We start from the raw sequence: 17,950 nt of genomic DNA, 5'->3' as shown, positions 1-17,950 counted from the left end.
TAAGCTTCCTCGTAGTTTATTCTTTTTTACAGTTCAAAAGAGAAACATTTTTTTCTTGTAAAATAAGCGTAAGCGTATTCCTAGGTAACTTTTATTTTTATTCCAGTTGCTTTGGTTAAATGAGCTCCGCATCCGTAACGAAGTTACGCAGTAGCAACTTGTTGCTGTATCCATGGCAACAGGCCGGCGACGTTGACATAGACGCCGGGCACGTTTGCGTTGGCGCAGCCTAGCCCCCACGCCACTAGACCCACCACCACCCATTGTCCGTTCACTTGGCATACCAGTCCTGAACCACCATCACCCTATAAAATATAAAAACAGGTTTTATCAAGTGGGAAAGTAGTGCAAGATTTTCTTTAGCGCTGATTTTATCTAATATTGTGCTATTACAGCAACAACACAATACTTAACTATAGGACAATAGATAGAAACACTTTTTTGTTCTGTGTGGTGTAGATACAATAGTAATCGCCTAAACCACAGTTTAGGCGATCTTTTTATCCTTAAAACATACCGTAAATTAATAGGTGATCTTAAGATTTTCGCGGATATCAAATGCGTGCGATAGTAGGTAAGTTCTTAATCCTATCTACTTAAATGAATCTCAAATAGTTAAAATAAAATATTATTTTGTTCGTGCGGAGAACCGAGCTCTATAAATGCAATTAAAAAATCTACCTGCTGCACCTAGGGCTTATGTATCAACAAGTACTTTTTTTAAGTTATTTTAAAAATATTTAGGTAGATCGAGAGGCGACTCTTAACTCCAGAAAAATTGTATAGTATTAAGCGGTACTAAGCTGAATTAATAAGTACGCACCGTGCAAGCATCCTTGTTGGCTTCCCCACCGGCACAGATGAAAGAGGTGGTGTCCAGCACGAAGTTGGCGCCCAACCGGGCAGTTTGCAGTTGCGTCTGGCATGTGGCAGAGGCAACGATTGGCACATCCACCTTCTTCAGGATTTGCTGATACATGCCTTGCAAACCAAACATGTTCTTGCCCCATCCTGCTACCATACACCTAGAAGAAAAGTAGGTACGTTTACTTACAAATATTCATGCAAATTTTACCTTCCCAAGAAGTAGAGCCCCATGTAACTACTAATTTCTGAATCGAATGGGCATTTCAGTGAAATGTCTTAATTATTTAACCATGTAAATTGATTGAAGCTAATATTTAGGTACTTTAAATGATAAAAAGTCAAGACACATTCTTTACCACAGTTTCGACTCCTAATTGCACTATCTAGTCTTGGTTGCGGCCATAATAATTTCAGTTAAATTCATTCAGTTCAGGCTAACCATATAGGTATTTACTAGAATGAGCAAGTAAGACGGCTATGAAAATTGAAGAAAATGTCACTTTTCACTGTTACATACCTTTGTCCAACATAACTGGAAGTCGAAGATGGAGGTAGACAGGCCCTGTTAATCGTGGTTACAGACCCAGTGGCCGGTGTCAACGGCACTGGAGTTGACAGCCGCAGCACCGTGATGTCATACTGCAGGGTGTTTTGGACGTATGAGGGGTGAGTGAACACCTTCGCCACGTTGTACTCTTGGAAGGGAATAGGTTCATACGTCGCCCCAGCGTCCCATTCACCAAGACGCACTTTTACATTAGGTGCAGTGCCTGAAACCCTGAAAAATTAAATTGAATGAAAAGATATGACAAGACAGTGATTAGACATGTAATATAGTGTAATTAGCAAATATTTTTACTCATCTCCAAATTTTTAACTGCAGTTACTATTTTACTAATTCTGATATAGGTATGATTATTTATCTGATGATACTTACACATAGTTTACAAGCCTGTGAGTAACCGTCAACACATTTAACTGGTCGATTAGTACTCCTCCCGCTAGGTAATCATTCTGCTTCGTCATTATAAGAGCCTAAAACAGCAGAAGTCAGTTAATACATGGAATTTAAAAGTATACCTACATATTAAGTTGTAGTAGTTAAGAAAAAAAGAGGTCGGTTTTACAAGATGTATTTTATATAAACTTTTCTTTCTTCAAACTTACCTGCCAAGGGAATTCGCCATAATTCGCTTGTCCCGATCCTGGAGTGACGGACACAGCCGGGACGGTTTGCAGCGTGCCACACGCTATTTGCGTCTGCGACGTCGTGTCCGTGCAGCAGTATTCTTGCCCAGCGGGGCACTGGCCCGTGTTAGCACCCTAAAATATTTGTTTACCCATTTAAGAAACCAAAAGTTTAAATATTAACATTCTAGCAGTTAAATCCTGTTCGGAATTTGTTAAGATATTTTGGTTTATGTATAGTTAGGCGTCATTTTTTAAGGTAAGTAAATTAGCTAAAATTAGAAGTTCACTTACCGGTGTTACTATTCTAACATCGATAAGGCCGGCACCTGCGTTAGTAGCAGTGCGGACGCATGTGCCAGCTGGCACACATGTGCAACTTTGTCTCTTTACAATCGTATGGACTCGCTGTGAACCCGAAATACTATCTAAGAAATCTTTAATGTTCATCTCCGCGCTTCTTTTTTCTCTGGGAAACCTGACGGCCATGTCATTTAGTGGTACTTGGGCGCTGTATCCTGTGATTGGGGGTAGTTGCAGAGCTGCCGGAGACCCTGGCGTCGTTCCCAGTCTTGGATCGATCGGTAGCGGTCCTGCAGTTTCATCGGGATTAGCAACACATATAGTATCTGAACTGTTACAAACTATAACTGGTAAAGCGATAGCACCTGTTGTCATTGGTGCTATCGTAGCTGTAGTAGCCATCATTTGGGGAGGGGTCGCACCTGGGGATCCAGTGGGTGGTGATCCAGAGGGCGGTGATCCAGTGGGTGGCGAACCCGTGGGTTGACCAGTCGGTTGACCAGTTGGCTGACCCGTTGGTTGAACAGTCGGAGCCGCCGTAGGAGTCGCATTCGTTGCCGCCGTGGCAGCTGCAGTTGTTGCCGTAGTAGGGACAATAATAGGGGCTGGAACCCCTTGTACTATAACAATGTTAGGTGAAGATGGATTTGCTGGGAGTATACCCAAGCACGCTGTCAAAAGCCATAGACACATTGTAAAATACTACGTATAATACGACCGTCGCTTTGTAAATCTGAAAATTGAATGCGCTCATTTGACGTTGTTAGTAAAACCAGGGGTGATGATGAGCTTGTATTAAATATGTCCTTAGTGTGGTAAATGATGGTATTCCCCTAACAATTGCAGCCTTCATGGTGTAATGCGCGTGATCATCTAGCGACAAATCACACAAGAATCACAATGTGGAGTGCTAAATTGGTTATAGTCTCATAAATGATATTATCTATGAATCGTTTGACGACAAACTCATTTTGGTCCCGGTGGCCAATAACCAACATTCAGCTATCCATAAAAAATGTTTGAAGGCTGTGTTAATTTTCGAATTCAAATTGTACGATTTGTAAAGGATGCAAATGTTACAATGCGTCATTTCCAATTTTAAAGTTGCATCAATCGTTATAACGATGCGTGACGATTTAACTAGTCTTTTAAAAACGATGAGGTAAGCCATGTTGTAAGAGACGTTTTTGATTATGAGTCTGCTGTCCGCATCAAAACAAGCATGGCATTTTCCGCCTGAAGATCTCTTCAGTATTAACATCTTAATAAAGCCAAGTAGATAAGTAAAACTTAAAATTTCTTAAAAAAAATTAATCCTCAAATAGATTTTTCAGTGTTCTACAGGGCATTTCAATGTCCGAAAAAGTAACGCATTAAGCGTGCGAGCGTGTAAGTAGATATTTTTTTATTTAATTTTGATTTCAATCACTTTGTACTGACAAACAGTTGCTTTTGACAGTTTCAAAAGTGCTACTGAGCACTCATAGTAGTTTGTTCAAAAGAAGTCACGCAGCATCTATTTGTTGCTGTATCCATGGCAACAGGCCGGCGACGTTGACGTAGACGCCGGGCACGTTTGCGCTGGCGCAGCCCAGGCCCCACGCCACCAGGCCCACCACCACCCACTGCCGGTTCACTTGGCACACCAGTCCTGAACCACCGTCCCCCTATGGATCAACAAATATCCATAAAATACAGTTATAGTCATTATAGTTTCACTTATGATTAGGACCTACTACACTCTAGGACACTTTAAATTTTAAAAATACTCTTATCGAGTCTTAAGATTGCTCTATGAATATTTCTAAAATGAATTTGTTAAGCAGTAGTGTTCTCATTATAACAATTAGCTTCACACACACATCTTACGACAGATGTAAGTACTTATTACCCTGACCCTGAGGGTGAAAGCTAAAGAAAATACACACCGTACAAGAATCCTTGTTAGCCTGGTCACCGGCACAGATAAAAGAGGTCGTGTCCAGCACAAAGTTAGCGCCGAGCCGGGCAGTTCGTAGTTGCGTCTGGCATGTGGCAGAGGCGACGATAGGCACATCCACCTTTTTAAGTATTTGCTGATACATGCCTTGCACACCAAACATGTTCTTGCCCCATCCTGCTACCATACACCTGTAAAAATGGTGGAATTTCAATTACTGCCATGAATTTGAAAAAGGAATTCAAGATTAGGAAAAAATAGTAAAGGTAATAAAATACATACCTTTGACCAACATAGCTACTATTCATTGTTGGAGGCAGGCATGCTGTATTGATCGTAGATACAGAATCTTTAGCTGGAGGTAGTGGCACAGGGCTTTCCAGGCGAAGCACTGTGATGTCGAATTGAAGGGAGCTTTCGTTGTACAAGGGGTGAGTAAACACCTTCGACACATTAAACTCTTTGAAGGGAATAGGTTCGTAGCTCCCTTCAGCGTCCCATTCACCAAGCCGCACTTTTACGTCTGGAGCATTGTCTAAAATCCTGAAATTTTTTCTCATAATAAAATGGTAATTGTTATAATTTTATTAAGGTTGGTGTAGTTCAAACTTGAATCAATACTTAGATTTCTGTAGAATAAACCAGAGTGTAGTTTCATCATTAGGTATTTAATAATACGATAAGTCAATACGTCTGACGTATTTGAAAATTCAACACTTTATTTGTTATGTTATGTGTATTTTTGTCATGCTTACACATATTTTACGAGCCTGTGCGTAACTGTCAAGACGTTGAACCGATTGATTAGAACACCTCCTGCTAAATAGTTATTTTGCTTCGTAAATACAAGAGCCTGAAAAAAACTTCCTATGAATTAATTTATAAAAACCTATCATCACATACATTTACGCGATGTGGACTTCTTACAAATCCAAATATAATAAATTGTGATAGCATTTTACAGTTTCGGATAAATTAGATATATTTTTTTCAGGACTGAATTAAAGAGACCCCACCCCACATTATTTTAGGTATACTGAAAGATACTATAAGGGGCATACATTCTGTTTTTAATATATTTTATTTTACTATCGTTTACTTATTGTGTTTATTGTGTTCATACGTGCCTGCCATGGGAATTCGCCATAATTAGCTTGTCCAGCTGATGCAGTAGCGTTAACTTCTGGGACTGTTTGCAGCGTGCCACATGTTAGCTGCGTTGTTGGATCAGTACAACAGTATTCTTGCCCAGCAGGGCATTGGCTTACATTGGTATCCTAAAATATTTGTAATTGCTGTGTTTGATTTCGTAACAATAATTTGTATACCTTAGTCACTAAGGTAGTCTACTTACTCGTATAATAGGTATACTATAAGGTAGTAGGTATACTCACTTAGTGACTATAATAATTTTCATGTAATGTCGAATACACTAAGGCTCAGTGTATTCGACATTACATGAAAATTATTTTAGTACCTACTTAAATAAACAAAGCTTCTTTAAAAATACAACTTACCGGAGTGACTATTCTTATGTCTATTCCAGTACCAGGCCGGATGCAGGTACCAGTTGATACACACTTACAGCTTTCTCTTTTTTTAATTGTGTGACCTGCATGCTTAGAATCAGTACTTTTAAAGAAACCTGTCAAATCTGCGCTTCTTTTATCTCGGGGAAATTTTACTGCCGTACTATTATTTGGTACTTGCGTAGGAGTGGTTGTAGGAGCACTGGTGGCAGGAGAAGACGACATTGTTGATGCAGCAGAAGACGCCATTATTGTAGCAGGGGTAGATGTTGATGACATTGTAGAAGCTACAGTTGGAGCCATAGTAGAGGCTGCAGTCGGCACAACGATTGGCGCTGGTACCCCTTGTATTACTACAATATTAGTTGACGATGGGCTTGTGGGGAGAAAACTTATGCATGCTGTCAAAAGCCACAAACACATGTTGAAAGAGCCGACTGTCGCTTAGTAGAACTAGAAATTAAATGAGACCCAGGTGATAATAATTCTGAAGTGTGAATGAGCATATTAAATATGTCCTTAGTACCTATTGTAAATGATATATTATTACTGAATTATGATGAGCAGTTCCAACTTGTTGTATTTCCTGTAAAATGCTTATTTTTAGCGGTGTACAACAAAGGGTATCTATTTATGTATCCATTACCACCAAAAACCTTCATTGTAGATGGTTACCCATGATAATATCGCGAAAAATTATTGTAATTATCGCGGTGTGGACTAGGATTGCTAAAAGACTCAGAAATAATGTTCTCAGTATGGTATAGTGGACAAAATGTATTTGGCACTGATGACTTTAATCGACGTTGACGTACCGACAATACCTATTGTCACTATTGTAACTGGTATTGCATCTGGTATACTATGTAGTGATACTATGCTATGGAGGAACCTAGGAACTACAATGGCTTCTATTGGTGCCTCAGACTTATTATAATGGGCCAATTCATCATATTTTTATTGGTAAACAGTGTCTGTATGTCTGAAAATTAAATGCGCTCGTATCAATGTGTCCTTATTTTAGTTAATTATGGTATTCCTTAATACCTGCAGCCTTCATGGGGTAATGGGCATATTCATCCAGCGACAAATTATTGCAATCATCACAATGTGGATTACTAATGTGGCTAATGGCTCCCATAAATGATGTAATCTATGTCAACGTTTAAAGACTTAATTCACTCGTTTCGGCCAACAACCTCGATGTTCGTTCAACTGTCAATAACTTTATGAAGGTTGTATGTTAGGGTTAGTATCTGCATTATGGGCGCGATTCAATGTAAGTATGTTATTGTCAAAGTAAATGATTATAACAAAAGATGATTTAAAATAAATGATAGATTACACATTATGTGAGCATACTGTCAAAACAAAACAATCGATTATCGCGTTTCAAAAAACAAACTTAATTGTCCTAGAGAAGCTAAAAGTACGTTTGACTTAACCAACAGTTTTAGGTAGTTAAACGTACCCAATGGAAGGATATAATAATGACCTTATTTGTCGCAGGAAATTGTAAATTTTATGAAAATACAATTCGCAATGACGTTCTTTATTCTCGTCATAAAAAATGAGGTAATAGCGTGGGTATGCGTCAGTCACTGATAAGTTTAAATTTTGCGTCCTTATTTTTAGGTAGTAGGTACACTCGTAAATAGGTATCACGAAATTGTGTGTTTCAGTAATTTCCTGAAGCTGCTGTTTTGTTTTTCCCCAATGAACTCTCATATTGAGGCGTAAGTAATCTGTAGGTATATTTAGCATCAACTGTTACAGCATCAGTATAAAACCAATGTGGGAACCATGGTTTACTTCGGAATATTTTGAGGTTTGTGTTGAAAGTTACATTAAAAGATATCGAGCTCATAAATTAGTAAGTATTTTTCACGGACATTTTTTCTTCTATTTTCATTTTAGAAAGCTGTTTCCGTTGTGTCAGAATAATAGGTAATTAATTTACATCCTGAAAATATGGTAGGTACCTACTTACCTACCATTAATGCGTAATAATGCAGTAAATTTTCCGCTAAGAAATTCCACTAATTTATGAACATGGATGGTTCAGTCACCTACATTCCTTTGAAACCGTCGACTGATGGGAAGGCCCCCTGACGCCTTTACTGAAAATTATCTACCTACAGCTGTAACGGGGCTCGAAGGTGGTTCAGTTAGTTGGAACCGCTACTAGAACAGTGCCTGATCGAGGAGGCAGGTGGCGTTAGCGAGCGGGCCAGTCTAACTTCGGTCTCGTCCGACTGCGGCGCTGCAGGCTTTTGTAGTTGAGTTTTAACGCGCATGCCGAGCGTACGTCAATAACAAACAAGAAGTCTATATCGCTATCAGATTGCGTATATGTATAGCCCACGATGACAGCGCCAGCCAGTAGTGCTTCGTTCAGTTTGCGTACACTGCTTGTATTGGCCATTCGAGGCCAATTGTGCATGTAATTTAACTGATAATAAATCAGCAAGAATCCCGCGGGTTCACAAAATGCAGGAATTGTGTAAAACTTGTCGCTTGGTGTGTACATTCCCCGTAGTTGAGTGATTAACATTCGCAACAGTATCAGTGTTACCGACCGAAATCATCGATTAGATATAAAAAGTTTGAATAGTTACCGTCGTCCGATGCTGGAGTGAGTTATCACGTTTGATTATAAATATGAGGATCGCTAGTGACTTCCTATTTTTATTAATTCGAGGGAGAAAATTAAAGATACTCCAAATTCTAGTCAAATCTTAAAATAGAGCATTTGTAAATAAAATGTGTATAAATAAAATATTCCAATTATAGAATAATATTTCGAGATATACAAATTAAGTGTAGTGTTTTTATAAAAATTGTTAGCCGAATCTGTGAAAATGCCCTCGTTCAGTCAAGAAATTAATGTGGACTTAACTTCCGGTGAGGATGGTGCCTTAAAAACCGAGGGTAAGACAGACAGTAAAAACGGAGATTGTAGATTTACGCCGGTCGACCGAGGCGCGAACAGCGCTCCCGACGGCCTGAGCTCCGACCAACGGATAGCTTTTGCTCTGCGAGACTTCCTCGGGGCCTCGAGCACGGTGCTGACCGACGACGCCCCGGAGCCGTCGGCGGCCGGCCCGCCGCTGCCCTTCATCGACGAGCAGCGAGATGACGCCGCGCAGTCTGACGAGGAGCCGGCCGACAGCCGCGACACTGAGGAGGTGCTGAACAATGCTGCGTGCCGGCTGCGGCGGTGGCGCGCGGCGTCGCGGAAGCTGCGGCGGCCGCGGATCATAGACAACCTGTGCGGCGGCGAGGACAAGGATGGCGGCAGCAAGTCGAGCGGCCACACGGACCTGGCCGACCGGCTTCGGAGCCTGGCGGCGGCGGGCAGCGTGTCGGCGTCGGCGGGCGAGCTGCTGTCGCTGGCGCCGCCGCCGCCGGCCGCCACCGCGCCCCCCTCGCCCGGCTGCCTCTTATCACCAACTCTGGCTGACCAGAGTTCTGCTGAATATTTCGTAAGTTATCTCCTTCAACGAAAACTTTGTAAACTGTAATAGCACAACGATAACCATTCATTAGACGCAACACTATCATTGCTCACGCATAATTGTGTCCAATGTGCAAAGTACTCTTTAATGACGTAACAATTATAGCCAATCAACTTTATTATTGCCAATTAGCTATTTAATTAATGAACAATATACTATAATAATTAGGTTATTGGAATGAAGCTTTGAAAGTACAAGCTTTAGTCATTTCAACGTGTCAATACCATAATTTGTCGGACAAACCTAAATGGAGAAACGTCATTCATACGTATGTTATGTACAAGTTAAAAAACGTTTCTCGTGGTATTCGCGCAAATGTTATTTCAAAAGCGCTATGTGATGCTGTTTACCTATTGTGACGTCACACGGGGGGCGTATCATTCGATGACCCTTTTTGACATCAGCACCTGCCAAGAGCAACACGTCGATGTTGAATTGTCATCATGATAATGCTAAAGGTTCTAATTGTATCTTCGGGGATTGTTGACTGAATCTGATCTGAGGATCTTCGGCGACGGAGGTGTGACATTGGGTATACTAGGTACCTTACTATTGAAGATAATGACAAATCATGCTGAAGCCTGCAAAAAGTTTTTTCGTTTAAACCTCTCAAGTTACTTCTTCTATGCAGGGATGACTTAACCTTATTAAATTACCACTTTATTACACCTTATATTAAAAAATCGTTAACCCATTCCAGCTTGGTTAATTAGCTCAGCGATCCTAAACATAATGAAGCACTAAATAGGGGCTTGAATTGAAGCTAATGACAGCAAAGCGTGTAACCTGTTTTCTATAAAAAATATAACGAAAACTGGTACTGGTAAAATAATTATAATTAATCATATGACTAATTTTTTGACGTGTAAAAAATTAAATAAAACAAAACTGAATCGTTTTTGGTGAGTACCAATGAGAAGATGTTTTTACGCTTACATAAGTGACACCTTATGCACGTGGTTCGGACGAAGAAAGAGTGAATTGAACTTACGTCGTATTCATTTGAAAAGGCAAAAAGCGCAGCGTTCGGAAAAGGAAGAAGTAAATAGGGTTGCAGGAAATAAACATTGGAAGCAGACCATCACAAACATTGGTCGTGTCTCTTCTTAGCTTTTTGAATTGAGAATTTTTCTAAAAGGTGTGTGACTGTGTACTTATACTTATCTATTTGTTTTGATATCCTGAAGGGGATTGGTCCAGTTACTGGAAGAAAAAATAATTAAAATTCAACCACCGAATTGGCCCGTGGACCAAGCTAAATAAAGTGGGCCAAGTCACTGGAAGACTCCGTCAAGCTCTTTAAACGAACTCGAACAATCCTTTTTGCTGAGGTTTAGGCGTAGGTACACTTTCGTCGTGTAATCAAGTCTCTTATTTTGTTTGTGTCTTTTCTAATTTATGTCATCTAAAACCCTAAGAGAGAATACTAACCAATTAGTTTCACTTGACTCATGGCGGTGACGGCATGCAGGTACTGTAATAGGTAGAGCCAATGACACTTACTGCTGCTGTAACATTGCAGTGTTTATGATTTTCTCTTGATCAAACTAGCACCCAAAAAGATCAAAGAAGTAATTTGTAGTATCCAAGATAGCTTGACCACCGTAAAACTAAACAGTGGAGTAACTTAACGCTGTTCTGGGAGCCAATAGCGCTGAATTTCAAATTTTGTTTTTGCTACAAACGTCTAAAATGTTCATGGCGCACGCTTCCAACAAACATTACATTTTGTGACGTATAACAAACTCGTCACGTGGGCATCGTCCACGAGGTTCTACTTATTGTATTTTGACGAAAATAGGAATACGTCTACCTTAGAAGTTTTCTTCGGGCTTAAAATGTTCAGTTCTTTAAGCAGTAAATTTAAAATGCACAGTGTATTCCCAGCTATCTCTCACCAATAACTTCATCAACGAAGTCAGAATATTTATTGAATAAATCAGGTTTTGTGCGTCATCGCCGGGGGCCGGCTGAATGTTTATGTAACATCCGTAGCAGTGGCTGTTCATGACTACAATCGATGCCCAAAATCTAATGCAATTTGCTTAATAATAGATGCGTACAAGAAACGTGAGGATGATGGTGACTGAATTATGAGAGGAATATCAAAACTCGACTCAAACGGATTAAAATTACTAATAAAGTTTATTATAAAAGAATTTGATTCATGAATTGAAAGTATGTATCATCAATTACCTACTTGTTTTTTTTTATTTAATAACGTATTTACACAGTTAGGTACTTATTTAATTAAATATAATTTCAGAAAATTATAATTCAGTACCTAAATACAGGAAATCAATCACACGTCACAATTATTATTGAATTTATACACGACGTGCTTACTTATCATACTTACATTTGTTGGTTTTCCAAAAACGTATGAAATTTATGAAAATTTCTATTACATTCAGCATATAGCAAAATCATTCAAGTGAAAATTGGATAAAGAGTTGACTTAATAAAGTAACTCTATATTATTTTACATAACTATTATTTGTTTAAAGAAGTACGATTTCATGTATTGTATTTATTAACAAATCACTTTATTAGTAAAATTTTCCTCATATTTAAACGTCTTCCTTCATTTCCTTATTCTTTCTCTCTGTATCGTTTTATTTGCGATCGGATTTTTTCACTATTCTGCTCTTACTAAATACGATCTTGGGCAATAATACTTTCATATACAATTAAGAATAATATAATATTTAATTGCCAGGCTTATTTTGCCTTCTTCATAGTTTATAACGACACCACATAATTAGCTCATATCAAAAACAATTCAGTCAGTTCCGAATCGGTAAAGAGTATTCTCCTAAAAAGTTATCAAACCAAAGTTATTACTATCAACCACGCACAAGAACCGTGCGGGCCACGTGCGGTCTCTTATCGATTGGTTCAACTCCACTAACCACGGGTTTAATCTTGACTATTCCTCTCGCCCTCATAAAACCTACGCGTCTATAAGCAGTACAAACATCACCAATAAAAGCCATGTCGATCTTGATAACGCTTTTTATAGCACATTATTTTGCCCATGTATTGATACCTACATAATAGGTAGGTATACGAGTACCAAGTAGATAACTACTACCAAGTATCTGAATAAGACATGATACAAATATTTTTATTTACAAAAGTACCATAATGTCTTCTGCCTATTCACTAATTCCAGACTATGAAAATCCTTAAGAAAAATAATGGATGACTATTTATTTATCAACCGACTTCAAAAAAAGGAGGAGGTTCTCAATTCGACTGGTATGTTTTTTTAAATTATGATTACTTGTTACAATATAGGTAAATATTTCCTATGAGGCTTCCGCCGATCCGTACCTTAGAGGTTCTGAAAAAGGCCGATAGGTAGGTACGTAAGTTTTCAATTTAATTTAAAATGATGACTAAATACTCGAAACAAAAAACGTTATCTAAATTCTGCTATATAAATAAATTCAAGATATCTTAATCAGCTACAATTGAAAATAACAGACCCCTCTGCTTGATAAACTTGAGACAATCAGTGCTTTGTAAGTAAGCTCCATCGCGATTTTCGTCACAAAAATAATGACATCTTATCATTTCCCAAGTTGAGAATATAATAATTTCTATTTTTATGCTTATAAGAAAAAACAAAGCCTTCAGCTTTCGTGCAAACGTGGCACGTGCGCTAAATAATTTAAATATAAAACAATCGAAATACACGCGACAAAATCCCCAATTTTAACTTTCATAATTTTCTCAGACTAAGTATTTTGTTATTTTAGCAATTTATTAGGAGTTTCAAAGAAAACATTTTAAAACGTATCTGATGTAGGCAAGCATGCTGAAAGATAAATTGAAACCATTGGAGTATTGCAACACGCAAAAAACACTTATCTCTGGTGACGTTCGCGTCCGTTGTATAATTTTAGAGAGTCGTTAATTTTTATGGAAGTAATTATAGTAGAAGTAGTAAAGTGAGTCATATTATGCAAATGAATATTGTAACACAGAAGATTCTTTAAAAAATTGGTAAGAGAAATTGGTGTTCCTCAGTTCTGCATTCAGTGAGTGCAGAAATATGAAAGTCGCTCTAACAAATGTAAGCAAATGAACTTATTCCAGACTTCAGCGTTTACTCTTCAACAGTTTGATTTGTTATAGCTCTACCTTCATTCAGTTCGATAGGTATTGTTGATTTTTATTAAAAACTGATTTCATTTGCACTTTTTTTTCAAAATCTGTAAATACGGTTCCAAAGTATGCCTTCAATGTGAGGGTAAAGTCTCTTAAGAACGTTTTCTTAAGGTACCTAAGGCTAAAATATGAAATATCGTCTTTCTTCCATGTTGCCTCTACAAGTTTGGTCGCATTCTGACGTAGAATGTCGCACTTTAATCTGCTATTTCCGCAATGGACTGTCCGTAAAGTGGAATGACTTAGTAGTAATTATGAATCATTAAATTTTGATGTAACTGTCTGGCCAGTCACTTATAACGTCGCAAGCAAACAGTCTTTGGATACGTCATCTAATTCTATTACTCAGAAATAAGTAAACACGAAACAACAATTAATTGCTTCAATTAAGAATTTTTACACTTAGGCTGAGTTGTACCACCTTATTTTAACCGTAAAAATAACAATAACCGATGCTTTTTGTGTGGAGTTTGACTGATTTTTGACGTTTGTCAAAGTTAAAATAAGACGGTGCAACTCAGCCTTAGTCGTATCAATTGTCCATGTTTTTCTATCGAACTACCTATAACTTGATAAGTTCTAAACATTTTATAGGACTTTTCAATAAATTTTCATTTTTGCACACTCATTTATTTTGTTTTCAAAAAGTTTTCTTTCTTTATGGGTTTTACCCAACATTTCCCGAATAAGACGAACAGTGTGTGGGCTTGTTTTGATATTCCCGCCGCTGTCTATTTATAATTTAAAGCATATCTAAGGAAAATGGGTTATCATAAACTAACGGAATTTGTAATAAAGTTAAAAGCCGGATAAGTGCTAGCACTTTTCATTTAAATGTAACTTATTTTACTAAATACATGCCTACATTGAACGTATTTGGTTAATATTAATCTCGTAGCGTCGTAGCAGGCTTTTAGAATTTCAGCATTGTTAGTTTACCTAGTATAGTGTAGTTAGTGTAAAACAAACAAAGCAATTTAAACTTCAGTTTATCTACTGCGAATTACGAAAACATAACCATTAATAAAAACAACTCGTTGCAATTTCCCGAGTCATCTCTCACACGTTCTTTATGGCTGTAAGTAACAAATCGAGAAGTAATTTACCAGACGCAGACGCGAGAAAGTGCATGAGTCAGCGGACTGCACCCAAGTTGTGAAAGGATGCGCCCGCGCCGCCTGCGCTCAGTTCCTGCTCTCACAAGGCCTAGCTGTGACGCATGAGGTCATTGTTCAGATCCACTCCACGTGCTCGCAGCCATTACTATTATATTTAATCTGTTGCGAAGCGAATACGTATAAATAATTATCTGTCAAGTTTTGGTTTAATCTTTATTAAATTTAGAATATGTCTATCTATTTTTAATAATGTTAACGTGTCGTAAATGTAACCTAACTTATCGTTTTAAATACATTTAGGAATTTTTTCATAGTTAATTAAAATTCAAGCGTGGTGGGCGAAGTTAACTCCACGGAACTTTTAAAAGCTTTAGTAATGTCATAGTGTTAAACGAATCATTTAGCAAGACGTTTACAATAAGTAGAATAACAATTCAGGCATGAAACGTGGGTAAAGTTAACCTCTCCTTAACTTTTAAAAACTTGTATTAATTTCATAGAGTCAAACAAACAATTCAGGTGTTGAAAGCTATTTTCGGCTCAGAATTGAAGCATTTTAATTTAATAGGATGCAACACGATTGGTAGAGTACGGGTCGATCCCAAAGCAGCGCGTCAGCCGCGTCTGGCCCGCTCGCACCGACCCCATGACCCAAATTTCTGCAATGACGTCATAGAGCAGCGACTACGATGTAGGTCGTACTATGCGGCACCGCGGGGTCAATGCACAAAGGCACCTCCTCAATAATTTTAGTACGTTTGCTCGACACGTTTATTGAAAGCATACCAAAACAAAGTTTTTTAAACTGAACACAATTTTGTAGATATTTCATGTCGCAGTAACGACTGCATCCTGTCAAAGAAGTATATTTTATGAACGTAATACGCAATAAGTTTCAATATTGTGCTCATTAGGTATGAAGTTATTTAAATTTATTGCTTTCTACTTTTAAAGTAACGTAAATTTTTCCATTACTTTCTAAATTATTATAGGAACTTATCATCAATCGTAATTGCTTCGTTAATAAGATGAATGCGACATATTATTTCCCTGTTTGGTGTCGAGGCTAGAAAGGATGATACTCATCCTAATTCTACTTCCAGGAAGATTGATTGATTCTTTTTCTGTAACAGATCAAAAACCACGTACCACACGATAAATAGAAAAAGCATAACCACTTTATTTAATTTTTGTGTTATTAAAGCGGCAACAGGTACCTACTCTTATCTAATTAATTACCTCTTGAAGTTCATGAGACCGATAGAGAACGTAGGCATATTAATTGGGTCTCTTTGTCATCTTATAGGTACGGAACCCTAAAAAGGAGTTTGTTGTATACGTTGGACCTGCAAGGTTGACTGTGGCGTCATATCGCCAGTTATTTCGTTGATGCTGCATCCAATCCCCTGTATGCATTGTCATTGTACCTAACATAAAATAATAATTGCTTTAGTTGTGACGTTATCATCCGGAAAATATAGCTTATTGCGTAAATAAACCGTTACTGATTGTGGTGTGCGGTTTTTTGTTACGAGGAAAAATGTGGAACATTCAAACTTTATTTAAAAACTTATATCCTTTTACATAATAAATCGGACCGTTTTATGCTAATTTTTAAAGTAAAAAATCTAAAATTATAAATGACTGTGTCAACTTTATAGTACCTACGTAATGTAAAGTAGGTACCTAAGGTACGAGCTGCTTTCAAATCATTATAAATCTTCAGCATTCGACAATCATAAAGCCGAAGCAACGGAAGCTTTGCCTGGCAACAGATGTTTTATGGAAAAAATTGCTTTGAAAGAGGGTGCACATGAAGCTAAGCAGTTGCATCTTATGCCAGTGAGTGATGAGTGTAAAATCCTCAATTTCTCTGGAAAATTATAGCAGTTTAAGATCCTGTAGTGGAGATTATATGACCTGATGATGCTGTCGTCTGTACCTCACTGCCTCTGAAATAAAGCTATTTCCAACTGACCAGGAACCAATTAAAACTGCGCTATAATCAACTTCGCTTCGCACAACATTAAGTACCTACATTGGCTTATTATCGAGAAATGACGTGTGACATTCCAAAGAGTTTTGATTTACCACGCCACTGCCGGTATTTCCAGCGCCAATAAAACGCAGTTGGATATGCAATCAAAGACGAATGTGTGAAGGTACTGACTAACCTTGTGAATTGCAGCAAAAAATTTTATAATACACATTCTTATTACTCACGAGTATTTCTTGTTTCTTCGGGTCTATCACCTTTGAAATTATGTAATGCTTTGTTTTAATCAGGTGGGCAAAGTACGACCTGTCCATCTTCGGACCTCAGAGGGCGTTAACCCGGATGATTTCAGAGTAGAGATAACAGATTTCACATTTCGAGTACTTGTTAGGTAATTTACTCAGAAATAGCTACTGCCTTGTTATGAAAAATAACTTCCTCGATGATAGTGCAGCGCTAGTTTAGATCTATATGCATTGTCATAATATTATAAAAATATTGGATATTTCTATGTATCGTTTCACGTATAGGAGGTACAATCCCGTGCGTCATTGAAATTGCTTCTGCCCGCAACTTGCGTGGTTTTTGGTTTGTTTCTTCCCAGAAATGGAATTATGATGAGTGTCCTGCCTTTTCTACACAATAAGTAAGTTACTATTTTATTCCGTGTTTAAATTTTCATCATTTTCTAGTTTTTTTTCCTTAGAGAATTCTACTTCTCCTATGTCCTTCTTCACAGTCCAACTTATCTTTAAGACAAAAATCAGTTCGGTTTCTTTCGATTTTATAATATTAGTACCTCCCCATAGGTAGATGCGAGCATGCGCCCACAAGTCACAATTGCGCTTAACTAGAGACTCAGCGGAAAACCAACACATGATTCCATTAGTTTTATCTTCAGGGCACAGCCAATGGTCATCGTCGTAGCTTTTCAGATTAATAGCCTTTATTGTTAGTGCGGCCTTCATTGGAACGAGCCGTTTTCGCTCCGCTCGTCACAATAACCGTACATAATCCAACCATTTCTATGGCAAGTAAACTCCTTTTAGTTTTTCGTATTGTAATTTGCTTTGTGTATATTGCATTTAATGAGTATAATTAGTCGTTTTTTTACAGTATGTTTTACTAACATAACTCTAATGATAGGTAATTGATGTCGTTGTGGTTGGTTTCTTTTAATAAAACACGTTCATAAAGATTAATTAAGTTTTTTTAACATAATACTTACACGAAAATAACGAACTTATATAAGAAGCACTGCTCTACATAACGATTTACAACCAAGTAGGATTTTTTTTTAGAAATATTCGTATAGT

At 37.9% G+C, this 17,950-nt stretch overlaps 3 protein-coding genes across 3 annotated transcripts in view; 1 reads left to right on the top strand and 2 right to left on the bottom strand.

The window, feature by feature from the left end:
* Window positions 1-84: 84 nt before the first annotated feature.
* Window positions 85-3,196, bottom strand: LOC135075749 (inactive CLIP domain-containing serine protease A28-like). Its single transcript, XM_063970223.1, has 7 exons — window positions 2,781-3,196; window positions 2,350-2,648; window positions 2,035-2,190; window positions 1,805-1,902; window positions 1,385-1,645; window positions 824-1,025; window positions 85-305 (listed from the first exon to the last, which is right to left on the bottom strand). The coding sequence occupies exons 1-7, from the start codon at window positions 3,049-3,051 to the stop codon at window positions 144-146; spliced, it is 1,449 nt and encodes a 482-aa protein (XP_063826293.1). The 5' UTR covers window positions 3,052-3,196; the 3' UTR covers window positions 85-143.
* Window positions 3,197-3,863: 667 nt separating this feature from the next.
* Window positions 3,864-5,431, bottom strand: LOC135082103 (phenoloxidase-activating factor 2-like). Its single transcript, XM_063977203.1, has 5 exons — window positions 5,425-5,431; window positions 5,053-5,164; window positions 4,580-4,840; window positions 4,287-4,488; window positions 3,864-4,025 (listed from the first exon to the last, which is right to left on the bottom strand). Exons 1-5 carry the CDS (start codon window positions 5,429-5,431, stop codon window positions 3,864-3,866), a joined length of 744 nt encoding a protein of 247 aa, XP_063833273.1.
* Window positions 5,432-8,117: 2,686 nt separating this feature from the next.
* LOC135071901 (C-Maf-inducing protein-like) overlaps window positions 8,118-17,950 on the top strand; it is a 36,140-nt gene continuing 26,307 nt past the window's right edge. Inside the window, exon 1 of the mRNA XM_063965767.1 lies at window positions 8,118-9,311. Within this exon, the coding sequence (XP_063821837.1) occupies window positions 8,688-9,311 (624 nt within the window). The 5' untranslated portion in view covers window positions 8,118-8,687. The remainder of the gene's footprint in view (window positions 9,312-17,950) is intronic.

Source organism: Ostrinia nubilalis, chromosome 1 (assembly GCF_963855985.1).
Source record: "Ostrinia nubilalis chromosome 1, ilOstNubi1.1, whole genome shotgun sequence".
Taxonomy (NCBI): domain Eukaryota; kingdom Metazoa; phylum Arthropoda; class Insecta; order Lepidoptera; family Crambidae; genus Ostrinia; species Ostrinia nubilalis.
Note: the sequence above shows the minus strand (reverse complement) of the source record. Positions and strands in the feature narration are given on the sequence as shown.

Coding starts and splice junctions, on each gene's coding strand:
- LOC135075749 (XM_063970223.1), bottom strand. CDS start 3,051: ATGTGTCTATGGCTTTTGACAGCGTGCTTGGGTATACTCCCAGCAAAT. Junction 1,646..1,804: donor CACAGGCTTGTAAACTATGT/GTAAGTATCATC, acceptor TTAATTTTTCAG/GGTTTCAGGCACTGCACCTA. Junction 306..823: donor CCAACAAGGATGCTTGCACG/GTGCGTACTTAT, acceptor TATATTTTATAG/GGTGATGGTGGTTCAGGACT.
- LOC135082103 (XM_063977203.1), bottom strand. Junction 4,841..5,052: donor CACAGGCTCGTAAAATATGT/GTAAGCATGACA, acceptor AAAAAATTTCAG/GATTTTAGACAATGCTCCAG. Junction 4,489..4,579: donor AGTAGCTATGTTGGTCAAAG/GTATGTATTTTA, acceptor CCATTTTTACAG/GTGTATGGTAGCAGGATGGG.